Source organism: Falco rusticolus, chromosome 17, assembly GCF_015220075.1.
Source record: "Falco rusticolus isolate bFalRus1 chromosome 17, bFalRus1.pri, whole genome shotgun sequence".
Taxonomy (NCBI): Eukaryota; Metazoa; Chordata; class Aves; order Falconiformes; family Falconidae; genus Falco; species Falco rusticolus.
Window position 1 is genome coordinate 6,288,195 of NC_051203.1, and position 22,420 is coordinate 6,310,614.

General features: G+C 43.1%; 1 protein-coding gene across 5 annotated transcripts in view; it reads right to left on the reverse strand.

The window, feature by feature from the left end:
- Positions 1-22,420, reverse strand: part of KCND3 (potassium voltage-gated channel subfamily D member 3) — a 127,584-nt gene that overhangs the window by 16,834 nt on the left and 88,330 nt on the right. For all 5 annotated transcript variants that reach the window (XM_037410435.1, XM_037410431.1, XM_037410433.1 and 2 more), the window contains exon 3: positions 13,620-13,782. In XM_037410435.1, the coding sequence (XP_037266332.1) occupies positions 13,620-13,782 (163 nt within the window). The remainder of the gene's footprint in view (positions 1-13,619; positions 13,783-22,420) is intronic.

A 22,420-nucleotide genomic window follows, 5' to 3' on the forward strand; every position in this document is an offset into this window, starting at 1 on the left:
CTGGGTGTTTGAGAGGAGCTTTGTGTGATCTCTTGGAGGAGGTTTGTGTGATCTGTTGGAGCGTATCGGTCTGGCTTGCCGGGCTGCGGGGGCATGCTTTGGCAGAGCACGAGAGGAGCAAATTACAGAATCACAAGCCTTCAACTGGGGGGACCCCATGCAAGCTTCGAAGCAGCAGTATTTTGCAGGGAACTGTAGTATGTACTGTCCCATATTTCACTGTCAGAAACCTAGAGAATTAGGCTGATGGGGTCTTCCAAACTCTGCCGTTATTAAATACGTGCGGGTATGTTTTTGTCACCCCTGTCCTGCAGAGCTCAGTCCTCCAGTCTGCAGGACAGCAGACAGACAATTGGAGGACCGTGGTTTTTCTGGCCATCTGCTGCAAATGTCTTTTGGGGGTGGTGGTGGGGGGATAGCTGTCTTCTGCATCTTATCCCACAAATGTGACAGACTAAAGGTCATTAGGGCCAGGCCTGAGATCACTGTTACTGAATATAACCCCTGCACGGAGAGTCTAAAAAAGGAAAAGAAAACGGCACACTGTGTCTGCATGTAGAGTGGTAAGAGGAGTTGCTAGGAAACCACAGGATCTCAAAATGCATATGACCTAATCTGGAACATAATTTATATGATGAAAATAATAATACTAATGACAGCCACTTACAGGTTAGAATGATTAATTTGGTTATCTAGGAGCCCACGTGTTTCTGAGAGCAGGATGGAAGGCAGGGCTCAATAACTTCTGGCTCCTTGCTGCTTTTTAAGAAACTGGAGGCTCGGAATAAGCAGGAAGGGCAGTGAAGCCCTGTGCACGTGGAGTGCTGAGGTATGGTGGGGAGGATGATTGAAGTGGCTGTCGGCATTCTGGGTATCTACATTTCCCAAAGGGTCTGACAAAGGAGAACAAATAGCCTGTCTTCATCTTTTAGCTGCTTTGGAGAAGTGCAAGGAGCAGGAGTTGCTGGCTAGGAAAAATGCTTACCAGATGGCAGGCCCAGGAAACAGCTAATTATTATTTATTAATGATTTTCATCTAGTTCTTATGGAGATAATGTTCACTCTTGATTTATGTGGTATAATAAACTATTAAGTTACAACCGTATGACATAATTTTGTATTTGCCAGACAACTTCAGCTTTCCAGATCTTCTGTACTTGAGCAAGGAGATGACTGGAGTACATGTATGTCAGGTACTATGGGTGCGGGTCCTATATCCGCTCCTGCTCCCTCTTTGGACTGGAGCCGTTATTAGTGTTATCCTTCACGGAGCAGCTGAGGTTGGAAGGGACCTCTGGAGGTCACCTAGTAGGTCATCTGGTCCAACCCTCCTGCTCAAGCAGGGCCACCTAGACCTAGTTACCCAGGACTGTGTCCAGATGGCTTTTGAATATCTGCAAGGATGGAAACCTCACAACCTCCCTGGGCAACCTGTGCCAGTGCTTTGTCGCCGTTGCACTGAAAAAGCACTTCCTGATGTTCAAACGGAGCCTTCTGTGTTTCAGTTTGTGCTCATCACCTCTGGTCCTGTCACTGGGCACCACCGAAAAGAGCCTGGCTCTGCCTGCTTTTCACCCTCCCTTCAGGTATTTATATATGTGAGTAAGACCCCTCCAAGCCTTCTCTTCCTTAGGCTATACAGTCCCAACTCTCTCAGCCTTTCCTCATACAAGAGGTGCTCCAGTCCATATCCTATCTAACTTTATCTGCTACAACCACACTAAGAGCATTTCTGGCAGAAAATGCAGCTACGCTAGTTAATTGACAGTGCTTCACATTTTAATTCTTAAACTAGTAGTTTGAATACGAGTAGACTATTGATGAGTGCTGCAGTGATTCCAGTGGGTGTACGTCACTGGTCTTTTAAGGCTGAAATGAAACTGTTCTCAAAAGTAATCAACAGAATACTTTTGATCTGGTTTTTATTTCCAAGATGAGGTGTCACAGCCTTGCAGTAAGCACTTGACTTTTTTTGCATTTGTCTACATCTGTTGCTAGTTTGGGTCTGAACTTAAATTCTAGATGGAAAGAACATGGTTGATCTTAGGATATAAAAAAGATAACAAGCAGATTGTACAGTTAAACAGGAGTTTCTGCAGAATTAACAACAGGGCTTAGAGTATGGAATGACAAAAAAGTATTTTCTTGTAGTTATGTTCTCACCTTCCAAAAGCTATCTGTGGTACCTTTGACTAATTTTAGCATAAAATTCAGAAAGGAATTCAACAAAGACTTTGGTTTGTACTTCTGAGTGGGAACTCTGTGCACATATGTAACTTGTAAAGGGAATGGATGAAACCTTCATCTGGTGGAAAGTAGCTTAGCTCCCTGGCCTATTGTGGTGGTTTTTCCTTGCCAAGCAGAAAATGGAAAAGTCTTCATTTTGAAAAAGCACTTAAAAATAATAGACTGGACAAGATATTAAATGATTCTACTGTCTGTGGAGTGCTTTCCTCAAAATAATCAGGCAACACTGATCATCTGTCCTACTTATGGCTCTGGCAAGCTGATATGCCATCTTTAACAAAGCCTGGAAACAGGCTGGACTGCCAAATTAGGACACAGGGTTATTACATGTGTTTGAATGCCGAGTGAAATAATGGCTGTTTGAAAAGCAAATGGCCCATATAATAAGTACTAGTTGTTATTCTGCTAGCCGTGGTTCCATCTGGCTATTGTAATAGGCAGGCAGCAGCATTACAACAGTGTTAGGAAAGTTAGTTTCTGTAGATCATCTTTCTTTCATTTTAACCTGTTTTTCCTAAAAAACAAAGGATGAATATTTGGACTTTCCTTCCTCTCAAGTCTTTACATTAAACATCTTTTGAACCAAGTTTAAATATTCTGTCATTTTTGCTTTGGGGAAGATGTTTCAGAGCTGCATATGGAAATTAGGTAGCGTAGAACTCATTATATTCCTATATAGTTTGATAGAACCACTTACAGTCAGACCTTGATCTTATTTTGGGCCTCTTCATTACTTTCCAGAGATGAAAGATTCCCCTCCCCTCCTCTGTGGCTCTCCTTTTAATCCTACCTTACCCTTGGCACCATTAAAGCAACAGAACATCATTTCAAATGCACTATATCGTTTAATCTTTTCCAACACTGAAGAACATGATGTTCGATCTATTTATAGAACAATGCACAGAATATGGAGTTTAATGGATCTCGGCTTCTCTACTAGTCATAGATATCCTGGCTGATTAAACACAGAACTTTGAAAAAGGTGTCGTAATATGCAAACTTGCAGAGAGAAATGCAGGATGATCAGGAAGCCCTCGGGGCACTGAGACCTGTCCCCTCTTATTGCAAACTTCCCTTTGTACATTTTCATCTTGAACTTAGCAAGCTCTGGCTTAAACTTAGTGAAGCTCTTACTCCTACTGGGCATTTATTTTAGAACTTCATTCTTCTATTTAGAAAATTTCTTCTGATTTCCAGCCTGCTTGTATTTATTGCCAATTTTACTCAGCTGTCATTGTATTGACATTTTCTTTTTACATGGACCATTCCCTTTCTGGTGTTTGCTGCATTCTACAGGAAAGAAAAGAATAAACTTCACTTTTTGTAGAGTTTGACAATTCCCGCTTTATTCCTTTACTTGACATTTAAGAAGTAAGCTTTCTTGGAGGCCAGTTCGTATTTTTATCCTCTGTAGATGTCCTGCTTATTTTGAATACCTTTTTTTTTTTAGTTATCCATCCACCCAGTAAGGGTTACAGTCAGACCTTGATCTCTTAAGAACTGACCTTAGGGACAGTTTTTCCTTGATTGAAATATCTTATACTGAATCTTGGCTGAAATGTAAAGTTTCCTCTGTGCTGAAGTTCCCACACTACTAGTCCAGCTGACTGACAAAGCTAGCTCTCTTCACTTATTCAGTTTGCCTCTTGAAATAATAATACAAAGAATTCCTACATACCCTTCATATTCTTGATGCTGTAAGAGATTCTAGAGCTTGGGTCAAAATTGCTCCAGGGATACATGGTCAAAGAGGTGCCATACCAGTTGTAGCGGGAATCTGATATAGTTTGTTAGAGTTAGAGGTGAAGTATATAAACTAGGGTGTCAGAATTTGTCTAGAAATGTATTAATAAGCGTCTTCCTAAGAAAAGAGCTACATGTTTTTCTGCATCACTAACAGGGGTTGCTGTTCTCCATTATTCTAAAATAATGTTCTATGTTTCACTGAAAGCAAAGTGTGATGAGCATCTGTCTGCTTGTGATTTATCTGTCTGTCTGTGTTTCCAGATCTTACTTTTATAACACCTTTCACACAGCTCACACCCCTAATTAATAGCTATGAAGTATTTAGGGGATGGAGAAATTAACAGAATTTGATCTACTGTCACATGCCAACTTAGTAGAGCTGATATATGAACACTAATTAATGGTGTGGAGGCCTGTGGTTAGCTACAGAAAATGAAGGTAATTGCTTCACATAGTGCTGCTCACACCTTCCCTGGGAAAATGGTGAAAACACAGAGGGCGGATGATGACCATAAAACCTTTGTATGAAACTCGAGAAAAAAAAAGTAAATTTGTAAAACTGGTGACCTTCGTTCTCCCCCATGGAATGAAGTCCAAGGAGAAAAGATGACAGTGGGGCTGTTTTCCTGCCTCGTTGCTGGCTCGCTGGCAGAGTATGTGCTGTCTCCGATGGGCAGGTACCCACCGACAGCAAGGGGAGTGAGCGGAGTTAAGCGTGAGTGTGGGCAACGCTGTTGCTCCAGGTGGGGTAGGGCCAGGAGCTCTGCTCCATCCCACTTCTCTGCGCTATGAGCTTTTGGCATTAATTGAGGGAAGCGTTGCTTCCTGGCACACGAAAATTGCTCAGAAGTCGTCAGATGACAATAAAGTTGCTGTGTGGTGCAATTAGCTTTCTTACTGAAGCTGCTCCTACTTGTTCCTCTTGCTTTGGGTGTCTCTGGGGACAAACCTCTTGCGTTAGTCTTCTGGGGAAAAATTCTGTCACAAACTCATCCCATGGTCCTATGTGATGAGTGAAGACTCTTAAAAGAATGTGTGTCTCAGCTCGCGTCCTTACAGTGACAGCCACAACACGTTGGCTGCGTGCCTTGATTTGGCAGATGCAGAGGGAGAAGCCTGCCTGGCGTGCCGTCCTGGGCGCTGGAGCGCTCCCGGCTTGTCAGCAGAAAGCTGCGGAATTGTCATGGCTACGCACTGCTCTGGCCCTTGTTTGTGCATTCCAGCATCGCTGCACGTTCCTACTAGAATGGCTCCTAATTGTCCTGACTCAATCACTAACAAAGCTGATGCTTCATATGTGGACAGAAATGCACTGGCACCTGGATACCGGAGCTTGTGGACAATGTGTAGAATTGCTCTTTGTTATTGTATTTGTTTGGAGTTAATGCTGAGTTCGGTCTAAATGGCTGCATGTACATGGAGAACAGGTGGCTGGAATTACCGTCGGGCAGCGGTCTGCATAGTAAACAGAGGAGTTCTGCTGTACTGTGACAAAGAGGAGAAATGAGGAACTATTTCCTATGGAGCAATTTGTCTGCTGGATTGAACTGCTTTTTCTTCCCGCATAGTACTCGCAGGCAGACTGTGGTTTCCCCATATAGATATTTTCTTGATAATTATCTGCAAGTTTTATGCATGCTTTTGATGCCTTTGCCTGCTTGTGAGCCATTCTCTGCCAGCATTTGCTGTTGCTCCGCTGGCTACCTGTGGCTGGTCGGGAAAGCACGTGCTGTCTTTTCTGTGGCCTTGTTTGGTGAGTCAGCAAGAATTGCTAGTGCAGAAGCTCAGACAGATAAATTAAAAATCCTGGGTATGAGTAATATCGTAAGATGGTTTCACTTATGACCTTGTACACGTACGTGAGCTAACTCTGCAAGAATCCACCAAGCCAGGAGGAGGAGTGCATTTATCCCAGTTTTATGCATGAAAAAACCTGAGTCACAGGGAGGGAAGTATGGAAGGGTGATGCTCCTTGCAGCATCAGATTTTGTGAAAACAGTGAGACTGGCTGTAGTGGGAAGATAAGAGGATGGCAGGCTCCTGCTCAAGCCGGGAGAGGGCCGGCCTCATGCTGGTTTAGAGCCTGATGTGATGCTTAACTGATCACCTGATGTGAAGTTGCCAGCAGTTACTGTTTGATGGGATTTTCATGACCTTCAAACAACAAAGGCTTCTTCTGAGTCAGACTTTGCAGGCCACTGCTGCTGGGTGGAGTGGGAGGAGTAGAGTAATGAGATTCTACGACTTTTCAAGTTGGGCTGTGTAAGACATTTGGTAACGTGTCAGCAGGGAAGTTCTGCAGTGGCCCTTGAGAGATGTGCTGGTAGACTGCAGTGTTCCCATCTACCTGACATATGTGATCAGAGGACTGGGAACCTGTATTGCCATCCCAGCACCACATGCGTAAGTGACAAATGTTCTTCATCTGCTTATCGCTGTCATGGTACAAGTTAGTAACCACAATAAGCTTTACAACCATTCACACCCACTTAGTTATGTCTTTTCCTGACCCAGTGGACATACCTGTACCCATTAATCGAGACATAACTATATATTGCAGTTGGTGCAGGGGTGTTTGAGCTGTATTATGTAGCCTGGGAACTGCACAGGAGCTAAACTGCACCCAGCTGACTTGATTCTGCATTACTTCGGCAGAATGGTAAAATAACTAGTTAATAAAGGTAACAGCAAAGAATCTCATCGCTAGAACCCAGTTCCAAAGTGGGATAGGGCTTCCCAACATTTTCTGGCTGAACGTTTTGCATGCAGGTCCCCTTGACGAGGCAATTTCAGCTTGCATTTATTTAGACATCTGGGATGAAGTGGGCAACATTAGCCACTACAAATCCTACCAACTGTGCTACATAACGGAGCCATCTGGGCAGAGGCAGCCACGTACAACCTGGGCTTCCCACAGGTGGGGAACAGGGACACTTTTTTGGTGAGGTGGCCAAGGAGAGACCCTAAGGATGGATTAGTCAGGTTCTTGCGCGTGGCAGGCTGTTACCTGGTTATGACTGAGACATGATGTGAAAGGGCCTCAAAGCAGCCAGCAAACATGGAGTGGCTTCTGAATATGTGTGGAAGTAATTTCAGCTGGGCATTGGGCCACTATTGACAACAGGCTTAATACTTAGACGTATGGGCTTGCTTTGGAGGCTGAGCCTATAAGCTGTAGTGCACTGATTTCAGTCCTTCCTTTTGGAGAAGATACCTATTTGTCTTCTGCAGCTGGGGACTTGGGGAATTTGAACTAGCTGAACTGATGGAAAATGCCATTTTGCTCTCCTGGATGATAAGAAGAGAAGAGGAAGGGTTCCTGGTTGGTTGGCTGGTTTGTTTTTGTTTGTTGTTCCCCGCCCCCCCCCCCGAACTATATTAGGGGATGTGACAAACAGGAAACAAGAGGAGGAAGAGAAAGAGGTAGCTACGCTAGCAAAAATGAAATATCTCTAAATAAAAAAATAAATTAAAAAAGCTTTTTTCCCCTGTCAAAAACTGCTAAATATCAACAACAACAACAAAACCATATTCCACACAGATTCATTGTGGTTGAAAAAACCCATGTTTTTTAAATGTCAGCCAGCTCCAGTTTTAACCTTATTGTTTTTCTCTCTCCTTAAGTTCCCAACCCCATCCCCTGCTGGGAACTGAGTCATGTTCTGTTGCTGAGCTCTCCTTAGACAGCTCACAGCTTTGTTCATGTCGCTTTTTCTGGCCGTTCTGTTCCACGCTCTGAAGTTCAGTAACCCACCTCCAAAATCTAGGGTGTCAGCTGAAAAACAGAACATTTCAAAGCTGACTCCCCTGCTCTGTAGCAAATCAATTATTATAATGGCCTCATTATTGACAGGTGTGTGGGCTGTCTTTCTCATGGGTACAATGGTGACATAAATTAGTATTAAGCATTCTCTTCATCACCATCTTCCCTCTTCATCCACTCTGCTGACTGCAGTCCTGTTTTCTGTGCCTCTGGGAGTAACGGCTGGGTCTGGAACAGGCTGTTTCTAATGTGCCTCTTACGGAACAGGCAGAAAGACATTTGTGTCCTTAGTCTTCCTTCCTTTTGGCTTAAGCCCCTTTTAAGCATTTCCATAGTTACATCTTCATCAGTCTGCACAGTCATAGCTGCTTGTGTGCAACCATCTCATGAGTAGTTCTCGCTCTCTGGAATAACCTTTCTCCATCTACTTCCTCTCGCTGACTTCCATCTGAAAAGATACGGCTTCTTCCTTGCCCCTTCATTCCTTTCTTCCGTTGATACTGGCTCTGTGACTGAATGCTTTAATTCATCCCCCACACAGTGTGTCTGCTCCTCTGCTTCACCTAATATATACCATCTACTCTTCGATAGCCTGTGTTACAGTTTTCAGTTCATATTAGTTTTATGTGAGAGCAGCTCTACAAAATAATTTTGGCCTGTGTAGTCCTTTCCTTGCTTAAATCTGGGTGTTTGGTTCTTTCCTGGAAACTTACAGCCTAGAGGATGAAATGAGAAGTCTTGTTTCAAGGCTTTTGCAGTACATTGCTTGTTCTCACAGAGTCAAAGGCCACCAGATAATAAATGGACAGACTGAGAAGCTATAGTACTCAAAAGTGTATTTACTGCAAACCTGAAACCAAGCACCGTGATTACTGGCTTTGTATTTGTAGATGACAGTTTTAGTTTAGCCTCTGTGAAACGCACCAATAAACCCATGCTAATCCCTCTGAGATTATCAGCCATTTCAGTATGTTGGCTCATTTAGCAAATCTAAATGAGGAAGACGTGGGGAGCTGAAGGCCGGCCAGTCTCACCTCTGCCCAGCAAGATCATGGGGCAGATTCTCCTGGAAACTGTATAAACTAAATCTCCTGGACATTTTGCCAGGCCATGTGATGACAGGACAAGGGGAATGGCTTTAAACTGAAAGAGGGGAGATTTAGATTAGGTATTGGGAAGAAATTCTTTGCTGTGAGGGTGACGAGGTGCTGGCACAGGGTGCCCAGAGCAGCTGTGGGTGCCCCATCCCTGGAAGGGTTCAGGACCAGGGTGGATGGGGCTGGGAGCAACCTGGGCTGGTGGCAGGTGTCCCTGCCCGTGGCAGGGGGTGGGAACCAGATGGTCTGTCAGGTCCTTTCCAACCTAAACTATTCTATGAAATCTAACCATTAAATGATAAATGCACCGTAAGCAGAGTTCTTCCACAACATCTGAGCACTTACACTTTTCCCTCCTCTTGTGCAAATGTGAGGAGGCATACCCTATTTTGTAAGAGGCCCCTTTTTTGACCGTTTGTTTTCCCCCAAACTGAAAAGATCTAGAACAACTCAGTTGGCTAAATCTTAGCCCTGAGTGGGGCTGGTCTAGAGACCAGCTTGCTTTAGGCCGTTGTTGGTATTTCCAAACGTTTCAGCTGCCATTCTGCTTCCATGTGCCTTCTCGAGGCTGTTCAAAACCTCTTTAAATATGATTTTGAGGATGTAGCGTCTTCATCTGCATGTATGTTCACATGTGCAGAGAGCTGGGGCTAACAACCAGATAGGCTTAACCTATAATGTTGTATTGCCCTTGTTACAGTACTTTTTTTCTGTCTTACTGGTTTTTCTTACTGAAAACCTGCAAGTGCACGTTGCTATTTGTCAGCCATTGGCCCACCTTAGCAAACTCACATTTCTGTGGGCTCCTGTGCAGTTTATTGCCAGCTCCTGTTTCCCCACAATATGGGACATTGGAGCCAATGGGGGTTTACTGCTCTAATTAGTGGGGCTGTATTAGAACAGTTTGGGGAGATATTGAAGGGATTTCTAGTTGTCTTTTTCTGAAGCATCATTCAAGGAACAAAAAAAAGAACAGAAAAAACTAAGTTTGCTGCACTTAGCACAATCTTTCCAGCTGAGGGACCTGAGCTGGTTGTTTTAAAGCTGGACAAAGACAAGTGGTTTTGGACCTGGGAGATGAAGGACCAAGAAGGGCTCATGTAACACTTTGAAAATAATTCTAGAAAAGTAAGGTGTTTTTCATTAAGCAGTCTAGTGTTTTTTCTCCATATTTCTTCCTATTTTTTTTTTTTTTCTCTGTGCCTTTGATTTTAGTATTGGTTCTCTGCTCTCCCCGAGGTACACAGGAATCCTGTAGACCTCTAGACTCAGGAACTGGTCAACAATCCTATAAGAATGATCCTTCTTCAGTAAACTCTGACAGGCAAATTTATTCTCCTGTCATTAAGCAATCTGCACTGCTGGGATCTTTGCTGCACTAAGCTCAAAGGTCACACCTATTCTTTTCACTACTGTATGATCTGGCAGTCTTTAAGCCATGCATTTCTGTACTGCCCTGCTCTGGGGACTAGTGTGGCTTGGGGCTGTATTCACTCAGTCTGAAACTTCTAAACAATGAACTGGTTTTTTTCTACTGCTGCTAAAGGAGCAGCATTTCAGTAGCTGTTAATAGCTGCCTCTGCTTTCTCTTTCTGGGGTTGAAAAGTGGGAGGTGTAGTCCTCAAACCAGCACCAGATACTTGTCTCCTCCTTCTTCACATTGCATCTATGCTGCAAACTGAACACAGCAAGAGGAGAGACTCCAGAATTCTCTGAGTTATAAAGTCATTCTATTGACAAGCCTTTTAAGTGTCAAAGTCTCTTTTAAAACCAAAAACTGTGACATTCACTAAAGAACAGCATAGTTTCAAAGTCAGGAAGGTCTATTCTTAGCACATCAGTCAAAATGAAGGAAAAAAAAATTCTTTGAGGAAAAAAAACCCCACCAAAACAATTTTACCAAAATGAACCTTGTCAGAAATGATCAATTCATCTTCCATTCAGATTGACCTGGTCCTTGCTGCATGCCAGAGGACAAAATTTGATGACAGAGCACAATGAATTAAGATTGCCAGATCTTCTTGTAATTAATTCTTTTGCAGTGTAACTTTGGCAAAGAACAATTTATCTTCAAAGTGATTAAATCACTGGTAGTTTGGTTTTGGATTTTTTTCCCCCCTTTTTTAAGGAACACTTCTCCTCGGTTAGTTGAAGAATAGATGCTGATGAGTAACAGCCACTTCCCGGTATTTTATTCGTGCTATTTAAATACCTCTTCCCGCTAGACCAGTGCCTCCTCAACAGTTATGAGACAAAGTTAAGACTGAGCACATCAAAACCCAGAGGGACATTGGGGCTGTGCTATGTTTTTCTGGGTTTTTGGAGTGCAGCACCTCTGAACCCCTTAGTGCACTGGAGAGCCCGGGTTTACTCATACTCCAGCCTTCAAATCTGTGACTGTCGTGTCCAGCCAATTTGATGCTTGTACAATACTTTTGCCTTTATTAGCTCTCATCAGAGGACTTCAGTCTGAGTTCATAAAAAAATAAATATGGTCTATACCTAATCTTCAAACCTATATGTACATTATAAAACTTACAATTCTTGAACTAAACAGAACTTTTTCTAAAGCATTTAAACTAACACATACCCTAGAAATTACTTACTCTTCAGTTAAAAGAGAAAAATTATTTAGCACACTAGAAACGTAATAAAGATGTCTGTTGTTTCTTCAAAGCTGTGTTTTCTAAACTGTGCTTATAAGTAGCTTCTGCTGGTGGGCTCCTCATCTTCAAGGACCAAGAGAGTGCAAAGAGCTTTTTCCAGCCTTGAAAAAGCCATGCAAATGTCTTTGCATCTTTAATTAGAAGGGGACAGCATTTTAACTATTACTGGAGCTTCCCTGTTTCTGAAGAAGGGATTCAATTCACTGGAGGATGATGCTGGAACAAGTATGCTATCAAAGCAGGTTCTCAACATCCCTGTGTGCACCCTGGCCATCTCCAGAGAGACTGCCATTAATGTGCTTCTGTCTCTTTTGTTCTCTTTAGTATTCATGCAGTGATGATCATGTGAAAATTACTCACACTTCTGACTTGAGAAAACTTAGCCCAGAAATTCATCCGATATCAAGGGAATTAGAAATTCAAATGGGGGGAAATTATACACTGTGTGTGTCAATACAGAAAACCTTATAAAAGCTGCAATCAATCATATTGGCATCAAAGGTGGTGGTACGTTTCCTTGTCACTAAGTGGATCACAGTCCAACAAATAAAGGAAAAGGTGAATCAGAACAGGGAACTGCAGTATGCTGCCTGGAGAGAAGGATAGCCTCATCCGAAAGCACAGACCTGGAGTCAGTTCTGGAGCTTCTCTGTATTGTGATCCATGATTATGCACAAATCTTGTTTGTTTGTCTTGCCTATTTACTTGCTGCCTAGGCTATACTGTAAAGCAGGTTCTGTCTCTATGTTTATATGCCGTTGCAGTAGAACAAGTGCTTTCTCTCAAAGGCTTCATTCATTTAAATAGGCTGTTGTACACAGTCCCCTTAACAAACCTGTGTGTGAGTGCTCCAGCCCTCCCTGTGCATTGATACCTGGCACGTTCCTGTTGCAAGTTAAATCCAGATATCTTATGCCTGAGTGTGGCCTCACATTAGGCAACTCACTCTGCAAATCATTTAAATTCATTAAATGAATGTAATGATCCATACTGGTTTCCTACTGTCCGGCTGCTGACTGAACAGTGTGTAGTACAGCGTGGACTTCCATTATATCTTTAGATTTTTTAATCTATATTTTGTTGTATGACTAATCAGATAAACCATTCTCTCTCAAAAACACCTCCCAAAATTATCGCAGGTTGATGTTTCACATGTACAGTGCCGAACCTAATGCACGTATGTGTAAAACCCAGCAGTGACTTAGGGAGCCTGCAACTCAGTTCTGCATGGTTCTGTCTCTGCTACTCTCCTTATGTGTTTTGACTGCCAGATTTGGTGGTTTTGTAGGTCTTGTATCTCAGCTCTCTGCTGTCAGCTCCCTGAGATGGAGGAGGTAGGCAAGGCCCAGATGCTTGCCTGAAGCAGAAATAGCACATCTTTCTACTACTATTCTCCATCAAGTCCCCTGAGTCTTGAATTTTTGGCAGACAGCGTTCCACTGGGGAAAAAAAACCCCTCAGACCTTTAGTTTGCAGTTGTTGTAAAAACCTGATTCTGGTTTTGGTGTAATTTAGCAGACTGAAATAGGGATATAATAAATCTGTTACACTTTCTTAGTGAATCGGTAAGCTTATACTGGTAAAAACTGTTCAGATTTTGGAATATTCAGTAATCACCTCACGTTTTCAGGGTTTTTTGTGTATTCCCAGTGTTCAGTCTATGTTACAGTCTGCAGCTTTGAGGGGGTATGCGTACTGATAAATGTATGGATGGGTGTTTTCAAAACTCCAGAGAGACAACAGGAACCAAGCAGCCAGAAAGATAAACAACTCCTGTTAATGATTTAAGGGTTTATGTGTATATGCATATATTTATTTCAGACCGCTATGCAGCAAAGGCGAGCAATGAAAGCCCCATTGCTTCTGATGTTTAAAATGTGCCAGTATGCAGCGTGTACAATGAACTGGCTCGTGTCTGTAGGAGTACAGGTAGCTATAACTGTGGGAAGGTAAGCCTACACAGGCGCAGGTGGATCGATAGGTTGCATGCAGGCTGCCCTCTGCAATGCTCAGAAGTGTCACTGGTGTCTCATGAGCCCTGTGGTGACAAGCAGGGGCTGAGGTTGCTTTCTGAGGAGGTGGCTGCGCGGGACGGCTTACCTTCTGCGCTCTCCGCTTGTCGGCTCTCTGGTTCTGGTGGTAAATTCGGCTGAAGTTGGAAACAATGACTGGAACCGGCAGAGCAATGACCAACACCCCGCTCAGGGAGCAAATGGAGCCAAATATCTTCCCAGCAATTGTCTTGGGCACCATGTCACCATAACTAGAGGGGGGAAAAAAAAAAAGGGAAGCCCCTCCTTCAGACAAGTGCAATGGCACCAAAAGCCTTTTCAGGTTCCCTGAGTGCGTAGCAGCATGTGTCCAGGTTAGACACTAAAGCTTAGAAATGAACCATGCAAGCAACAATTCACGTGGTGCTGTCATCCCAGAGATGACAATTTACACCGTGCTTTGGTAATGAAGTAAGCTAAACCAAAGAAAGGCACTTTTGTTGCAGAATAGATGTGCCAGTGCGGGCTGCTGCTGGGTATGTTATATTCACAGCCTTGCTCATTTAGTACCTACCTCTCCGTGTGGATGAGCTCTAACAAATGTAAAGCTGTACGTCTGCTTGTGAGCAGGTTCATATATTTTCATTCCCTTGTGTCCAGGTGCAAATGAGGACTGATTTACACTTCCATTTCAAAACCCAGCAGTTTTCTTGCCATCTGTACAGTCAGAAATTTGGGGTTCATTCAGTGCCTGGATTCAGTAAAGAGTGAGTTCTCAGGAATATGAGACCAGCTGAAAAACATTCAAACCTTTGCACTGGGTTTGACCCAGCAATCTTCATTAGCAGTTGTAATTTATATGTTAAATAATGCTGGCAGAATCTAAGATGGAACAATCCATTTTGTGCAGATGGAAGATGATTCTGCTTTAGGTTCTGTGGATTCCACAGGACAGAAATCACTCCTCTGTTGAGTGCTCATTTGCTTTTTGTGTTTTTACTTTGCATATCAGAAAAGCTTTCTGCAGCAGTTTTATACTTTAAGCTTTAATACTGTCCTTCTGTAAAGAAAACAAATGTGCTTGGCCTTATGGCTACTCATCAGTGCCATAAGAAGGATCATAGCTGTTATTCCCTCATGGAACATACAGTACTGAAACTGCTGTGGGACTCGGGCACCTGATTGACTGTGCTGTCTCACTGAATGCTGCGTTACAGCGAAGATAATGGGGATTTTGAATTCCCTTTTACAGTTCGGCCCAACACAACCCCCATGTTGCATCTCAGGTGACTGGACCTCTTAATTCTAACTGACTGCGCCATCAGTCGCAGTTCCCCGTCTCACAGCACAGCTCCTGATACCCAGCAGGCATCAGGTGTTGGCAATGCAAATGTTCCGCAGCTGCAGTGGCAACCTCCATAGGAGGCTCTTCCTCCCCCGCAGTTTGCCCTCTGGAAGTGACTTCAGTGCTTTCTTCTGCAAATGGATGATAGGCAAATAAAAACCCATCCAGAAAGCTGGCTGTGGATTGCAGCATGTTCTGATCATGTAACAAAAAGCTTGTTAGTGGAGTAGTTAATGCCCCTGAGTACGATAGGAACATGATTAGCACAGCCACTGACTGAATTTACAGGCCTTGTTTCAGTGAGCCGTTTATTACATGCTTGCCTGCAAATGTACGTTAATATCAATATTCATTGAAGTAATTTTCATCTAGAGGAAAGGAGAAGCAAGCAGGCAAGTAGCAACTGATTTTTAAAAATACTGTTGGGCTTTGCAGTGCAAGGTTAACGCTTGGACTTGATGATTTTAAAGGTCTTTTCCAGCCTTGTTGATTCTGTAATTCTATGACTGTGTACAAACCACAGGGGTACAGGAATTCCCAAAGCACCTCTGTGACTCGGGAGGATGCATTGTACTCTGAAATCCCACTACAAGCAGGTTGATGTGACCTGCCTACACCCTGGAGTAGAAGAGAGGAGCTAGGCACTGCAGCCTGCTGAAGTTTTGCAGCAGACAGGGAGAGGATGCTAATATTAAAACTGGGCCCGAAGGAAGATATTCCTTGTTTCAGGGTGCTTGAAATCTAGAGAGGCCCCTAAGTTGCTATCAGATGGTGTTTGGGATTTCCATGCTCTTTGAAATGTTCTAGTGTTTGATGCAGCAGATACTGAAAAGCAGAATGATCTCCAGTCGAGACTTTATTTTTACCTTTGATGTCACCATATGACCAACAAAGAGCTTTTATGGGAATAGAGTTGAGCCAAGAATAATTCACATCCAAGGGGAAAACAAGTATTCCGAAACACCTTTATTATCCAAAACACTTTTATTATCAGCTGAACTTCTTTCCCCCATCCACATACTCGTTGGTATGAGAGTCTCTGAATAAAAGCAGAACTTGTTGCACATTAACTACTTGCTCCTGGGAGTCTCTCATGTGCTCTCCTTCTAGGCTGGGTGGCTGGACAGTATGGCCAAACAGCTGGGTAAAAGTTCATCATCGCTGGGCTATCAGACTCGCTTGTGTCGCAGGAGAGGCTTAGTTTCAGGCTAAGTGACAGGTTTTCTTTGGCATTTTCTGGTTTGGGTTTTTTTTTTTTTTTTTTTTGTATAAATGGTTCAGGCTTCACTAGCTAAGGCTTAATTATCCTAAGCAGAACTGTTCTCCTGCCTTCACCTGCATTAAAATCCCTCAGAATACCTCAAATCAATAAAATGCTATTTATGTCTATTAACTTTTTAGCTGCTGCTCCATGCAAAGATAGTTTGAAAGCTCTTGCTAAGTGATAAGGTCTTTTGCCTCATTTAACACTGTTCTAAAAAAAAAAAAAATAATCTTTCTTACTTTTCTCCTGCTGCCCCTTAACACAATAAGGCTGAAAATTAATCATAGACCTCAAACATGATCTCAGTGACCTGGAGAACTGAGAGAAAGCCGTTCTGTGCATTTGTAGAAAGTATAATAATAAGTGTCTGGCTCACAGTCTGTCTTGTAGAGTTTTGTTCTTACATGCAGACTGAGAGTTACCTCATTACTTGGGACTTCAGAGAAGGTCCTTTAAAACACCATCAGGAAGGATCACACTGTCTTGGAACACAGCGGATTTTGCTGGAGAGATGTAGAACTTCATTTGCAAAACTATTATGAGAGATACTGCCATGATCTTGTACTAGCTAGAGCAGGCTGCACAGGAGCAAGACCTAAAACTTGTAACACTGACTTCTGGTTCTGCTTCGGAGTTGTCTGTGGAGAGAACGCAGATGGATTTGTCCCTCTGGGTTTGTGTGGCATGTTGTGCGCTTGCAGCCCTGTTCTCTGGCTTTACTGGGCTGACCTGTGGTGTGAGTGACACTGGTGTTTAGAAATGTCCTAGCATTTTGATCAGTAAGACCCAGCTGGAGCTTGATCTAGGTCTCCTTGCACTTAATGAGAGGCTTCCCTTTGACTTTGACTATGATGAGGTTTGGGATGAACCGATAAAGTTGCAGTTGTTCTATATTGGCATACGCAGCTACTGCAATATTAATTGCTGGAGTGACTATTTTTGTCCTGATGGTACCACAAGGTACTAATGGCCACATGGCATATTTATAACAGATGCAGTGCCAAATAATTCAAATATTGGATTTCAGTTACTACTAATTGGGCATTTTTACACCTAAAACTTGTTTTTCCCAGACTGGAATGAGAGAACTTAACTTTGCCATTAATTTGTTTAGTAAAAGGCAACTTGTCACCTAAAAAAATTTCTTCTACAGAAAGTGCGCTTTAAGTAATTCATCAATAAACTCATTAGAGCAGCAAGAAGACAGAAGAGTTAGGTAATGATTAACATTCAGAGGGTCTGATGGGATGTTTGAGCCTGTAATGTAACAACGGGAGGCTGCAAATTCAGTAGACTTTTAATGTGACCTTTACTAAATCATTTCAGCTTTCTGTACCTCAGTTCCCCGGTTATGAAATGGCAATTGGTTACTTGTTCTTTGCCCACTTGGTTAAGTTGGTCCTGGGTTCTTTGGAGCAGGAGCTGCTCCATGTTCTGAATACACCCAACACCCAGCAGGACCCGTAAGTGCTACGGCGTTACAAATACTGGTAATGCAAGGCAGTTGTACAGAAATGTGGAGTAAACACAGCCTGTACGTGGCTCCAGGCTTGTCCAGAGATTAATGCTCAGCATCAGCTAGGTTAGATGTGGAACATGCCTAGAGAAAAATATCTTTGCTCTTTGTTTTGCCAGGAATCCTGTTAAATGGCAACAGATTCAGCCAGTTTTCAGTTGCTGAATGCTTTGCTCTGCTTGCTGGCTGTGCTAGGTGAGATGCCCCTGCTGCCAGATGAGCACTGGGGCATGCGAAGGTGCGTAACCTTTGGGAAGAACTGCCCTCGCTGCCGTGTTCCCTGCAGTGCTCCCTCTGCATGCTGACAGTGGTTCTGGAGCCTCTGCACATGTATCCCATGTCTCCAATGACATAGCTTCGGTTTGTCCCCTTGTCTTCTCCTGGTCCCTTCAAAGCCCCATTTCCCACCAAGGAGACACTGTGAATGCTGAGACTTTTACTTGCTGTACACATAATGTAAAGGTCAAGTAAAGCTTTAAACAGATGAATCAGGAAAAGAAAGAAAGTGGTCACTCATTAGATGGAAAAGACCATGAATGCAGAATTTCCACTTTTTTTGTATTTGTAGTGTGACTTCTGTGTTCTTTGGCTATGAAAGGGGTCATATGTCACTCACCCTAATTAGCAGCTATTAGCCTTGACAGCATAATGTCCTGTTGTTTTTCTCTCTGTCAGTACAGAAAATGTTATCAAATAGAGGTCACTGCTTCCAAATTCTGGTTTTAGCAGTAGAGGTGTCTGGACACTGCTTAGTTCCCCAGCTGGAGACAGCAATAAATAAGGTGCTGAACAGCTCATCAAATGACTCACTCTAAAAATAGACTCTCAGCAGCATCTCTGATGATCCTCTCTCTCTCTCTGTGCAACATTCACAGCCCTAGAAATAGGGAGTTTAGTCAAAAAGCTGGAAGATCCTATGGTATAGGGACACTGGAAGGTGCTATAGCAGTAACAGCGCTGTGGGGACAGTGAAACAGTTTTTCAGAGGATGCTCTTCTCCAGCAGCCGCCTTACGAGCCAGCTTTTCAGCCAGTATAAGTTGGGCACCTGGGGAGGGGCTTATGGTTCATAAATTGCCATTATTGTATAGTTGTTGTCTCTGTTGGTTTCTCTAGATGCAGAGGAGATCGGGGTGCAATTGAAAATTGATAAACCTGTATCCCAACATCTTCCTCCTTACTAGTAGGAGACCTGTCTTTGGACAGAGCATCAGGTCCAGTACCCATCCCCATCTCCAGAGCTGGCTCAAAGAATGGCAGGCAGACCCACGAAGCAGCACACCCAGGGGGTCCTGGTGCACGATCCTGTGCCCCCAGACATTTGGTTTAGGTTGCAGAGCCAACAGAAGAACATGGGGACAGCTGGTTTGTGGATTGGATGGCCAGAGGAGGACTGTTCTTTCTCAGGTTGCTGTGTTTAAGTGGTCAAGGGACATCTCCTGCCTAGTGATGCAAAACCGTGTGGTTTTCACACACAGCCTATGAAAGCTGAAATATCTCGTAGAGGATAGAAAGAGAAACAATGCTGCTTCAAATGATTTAGTATTTCTGCCTCATACTGGCATTAACAGCTCTTTGAGAGCTTCTTTATCTCTCTAACCTTTTGCCCGGCACAGCAGAGTCAAAAGAAGATTTCACTCCAGCCTGTAAGCTCCTGCTTTTAGGACAATAAGGACAGAATAATAACATTATGTGCCATACAATAGAATATGATTTTGAAAGCCTTTTGCATGAAAGTGATAGAATAAAGCATGGAATTAGCATGTAGCTTTCCAGGTGCAAGAGGTCCTTTTTTATACTGTAACTAAATCACTATGCAATGTTTTGATTTGCCCAAAGGAGAAAAAAAAGTCTGAAATTCAGAAAAAATATTGCAGTTGCATTGCGAGACTGCATATGTTGCATTTGACAGCTCAGAGGAGCTCATGTCCCTCCACTTAATAGGTACAAGTCCGATGTAATCATGCTAATGCTGCTTTGAACCTCCAGTGAAATGATGATTGTGTCACTTCCAATGATACAATGAAAACAAAAGCAAATATTACTCATTTCTTTCTTGTTTTTGTGCATGACAAATGAACAGGGAATTAACAGCTATGGTACAGGGGCTGGGGATAGTTACATCTTTTGTTTTGGGTTTAATTCACAGTTCCTCTGCCACATTAGTGGTTTCATCTGCCTTACTGGATCTGCCCCATCAAAAACCACGGCTCTCCAGAGCACTGCAAGCTGCTGCTCACGTGTGCCATTCTCCTGCCCAGCTGGGTTTTATCCTGTCACATATTCATACCTCCAGGCACACAAAGATGCTGTTGCCTTTTTCAGCAGAGGCATACAAACTTTCACAGGGATTTAATGCATCACATGTGTACTGGGAATGTGGGAGGAGGGCTCTGGAACTGCTGAGCAGCGGTGTCATCTGATGGATTGAATGCAGGCGTGTGACAGAACCGGTGATGGAGCGCTCCTGAAAGCTGACTTGGTCATGGGCTTGTATGATGGCCTCGGGAAAGACAGGTCCGCTTCCTATCTGATTTTACTATGTCCGTAAGGGAGGTCAAGATATTTTCAGAGCTGTCCTGTGCAAGTGTCGTGAGGATTAATTAGTTAATGCTGGCATGGCATCTTGAAAATATGGAAGTCTCTTGAAAGTGTTTTGCAGACACAGACTCAGTAATCCATGTCCATGAGGACAGTCTGGTGTGTTAATGCCAGGTTTTTAAATATACTAATCCTAGAAGGAATGAGATGCACTGATGAACGCCTGAGAAACCTGACACGTGAGGAGGCTTGTGGTACTTCCTGAAAGAGCATGCTGTAAACAGAGCCATAACGGCTTTGAAGCAAGAGAATCTATAAACAGGCTGTCAAATGACAGACTTGAACAGCAAATCAGCTGTGTCCAGGAAGTACAGAGCCTATTTCATGGTAGGATTCTTTTACATTAAATATACTTATTTTCTGCCTTGTTTTGAGCTGGGCAGCTCCCCAGCTGGGTATTCAGCTTCTCTAGTGTCTGGCTTGGTTTTACACTACTGTTTTCTTTTTCCTTGGCGTATTTTATTTGTTAATGTTTTCATGGATGCTCTCATCCTCCCTAGATATTCTGCTGAAAATTACATCCATCAGCCAAGCTGCAAAGGATGAGTGCTGTAGATGCATATCAGTGCTAGCAGCAGAAGCTTATTTTCAGTACTCCGATTCTTTTTGATTTTTTGTAAAGCTGCAGTCAGCAGTTACTTAGTAGGGATTTTCCAGGTAATGTTGCCTTTTTAATTTTGTTATGATTTATAAATTCATATTTGTTACTGAGCTTTTTGTGTAATAAAAGGACTGAGAGAGGTATCTGAAATCCGGAAGAAAGGTCTGATGCTGTTATGCCCTTTTCTCATACTGACAGAAGTGAATGTGCAATGAAATGGGAAGATAGGATGTTTAAAACTGAGAGGGATTTCTGCACAGTGCAAGAAGTTATTTCATTGAAACCCACTGTTTCAAGATACTGTGGGGAATTTGCTAGAGATTCATGAAAGGACTGGCCAGCTGTCTTGTTATTAACAGCGAGGCCATGCAGTTACGTCATCTGGGATGAAAAAGGATCACTGAGGAGATGCAAGTTCTGTTGCATCTCTAACAGTAAGAATTAGAGAGGCAGGTTATTCCCTAATGACTTGCTCAGGGGGGATCTGTACTTCTATGTAACCCGTACCAACCCTCACCAAAGCCACACTAAGGGATCAGAGTAGTGACTTGGGCCAGCTGTAGCCTGTTCATTCCTGTACTCATACCAGAAAGGTGATTTGGCTGAGGGTCTCTGAGAGCAACTGGTATTGTAAATATTCCTTACAACAACAGCAGGCACTGCCCAGAGAAACAGGAATGTTTATGTAGACTCGGGAATAAACTGAGTAGGTTATTTAATACGCTGAGGGTTGAGAATACTTAATATATGCACACATTGGTTCCATTTATTCTTCCTGGTTTGGATCAACTTCTCAGCCTGTAGGCAGTTAAAACAGATGGTCTGAATTTGGGTAACACTCAGACCTTGAGTTGAAGCTAAAAATGGAATTTCATTGGCAAGCAAAGTAGGTCAGAAAGCTAAAGCCCCTAGTCCTAAAATGATGAAAGGCTTCTAATCAAGTGTTCTCTATTACCATTCATTAAAAGGAGCAGGGCAAGAAATATTATTAGAGACCTTTGAAAAAGGGATTACGATAGGAGGGTGAGCACCCTCCTTCCTGCAGGGACACCTGTGGGTTTGCAAACCTGGTTTGGTGTGAGAGATGGGGCGACCACAAATGTCGCTTCCTAAAGTCCTGCGGGCTGGACTGGAGCCGCAGCAGGATGGGAGCGGCTTTCTTCACGGGAGCATAAGCAACTTTATCTTCTGCTTCAGTCACAGGAGTGCTGAGAGGAGAGAGCCTCTTTGCATATCCTCTATTAATACCTTTCACACTAATCACCCTTTCCACACTAATGCTGTCATCTACCTGACTCAGGTTCTGTAATTTCATCGCCTCTGCAAATTGTGACTTGCACCATATTTGAGACTTTCAGTCAGTGATTTCTTTGCTCCTCATAATTTTCAAGTGTGTACCAACTGCTAGAAATCTTTCTTCATTGTAGCTGACATGAATTATTCAAAGCAAATGGGGAACCTGTACCAGTTAACACAGTGGTCCCAGCTGAGCACAACGTTTCAGCCTTTGCTTCATATGAAGCACATACTTAATTCCTGCTCACTGAAAAGATGAGAACATGCTTGTTCAAGTTGCTTGTTCAT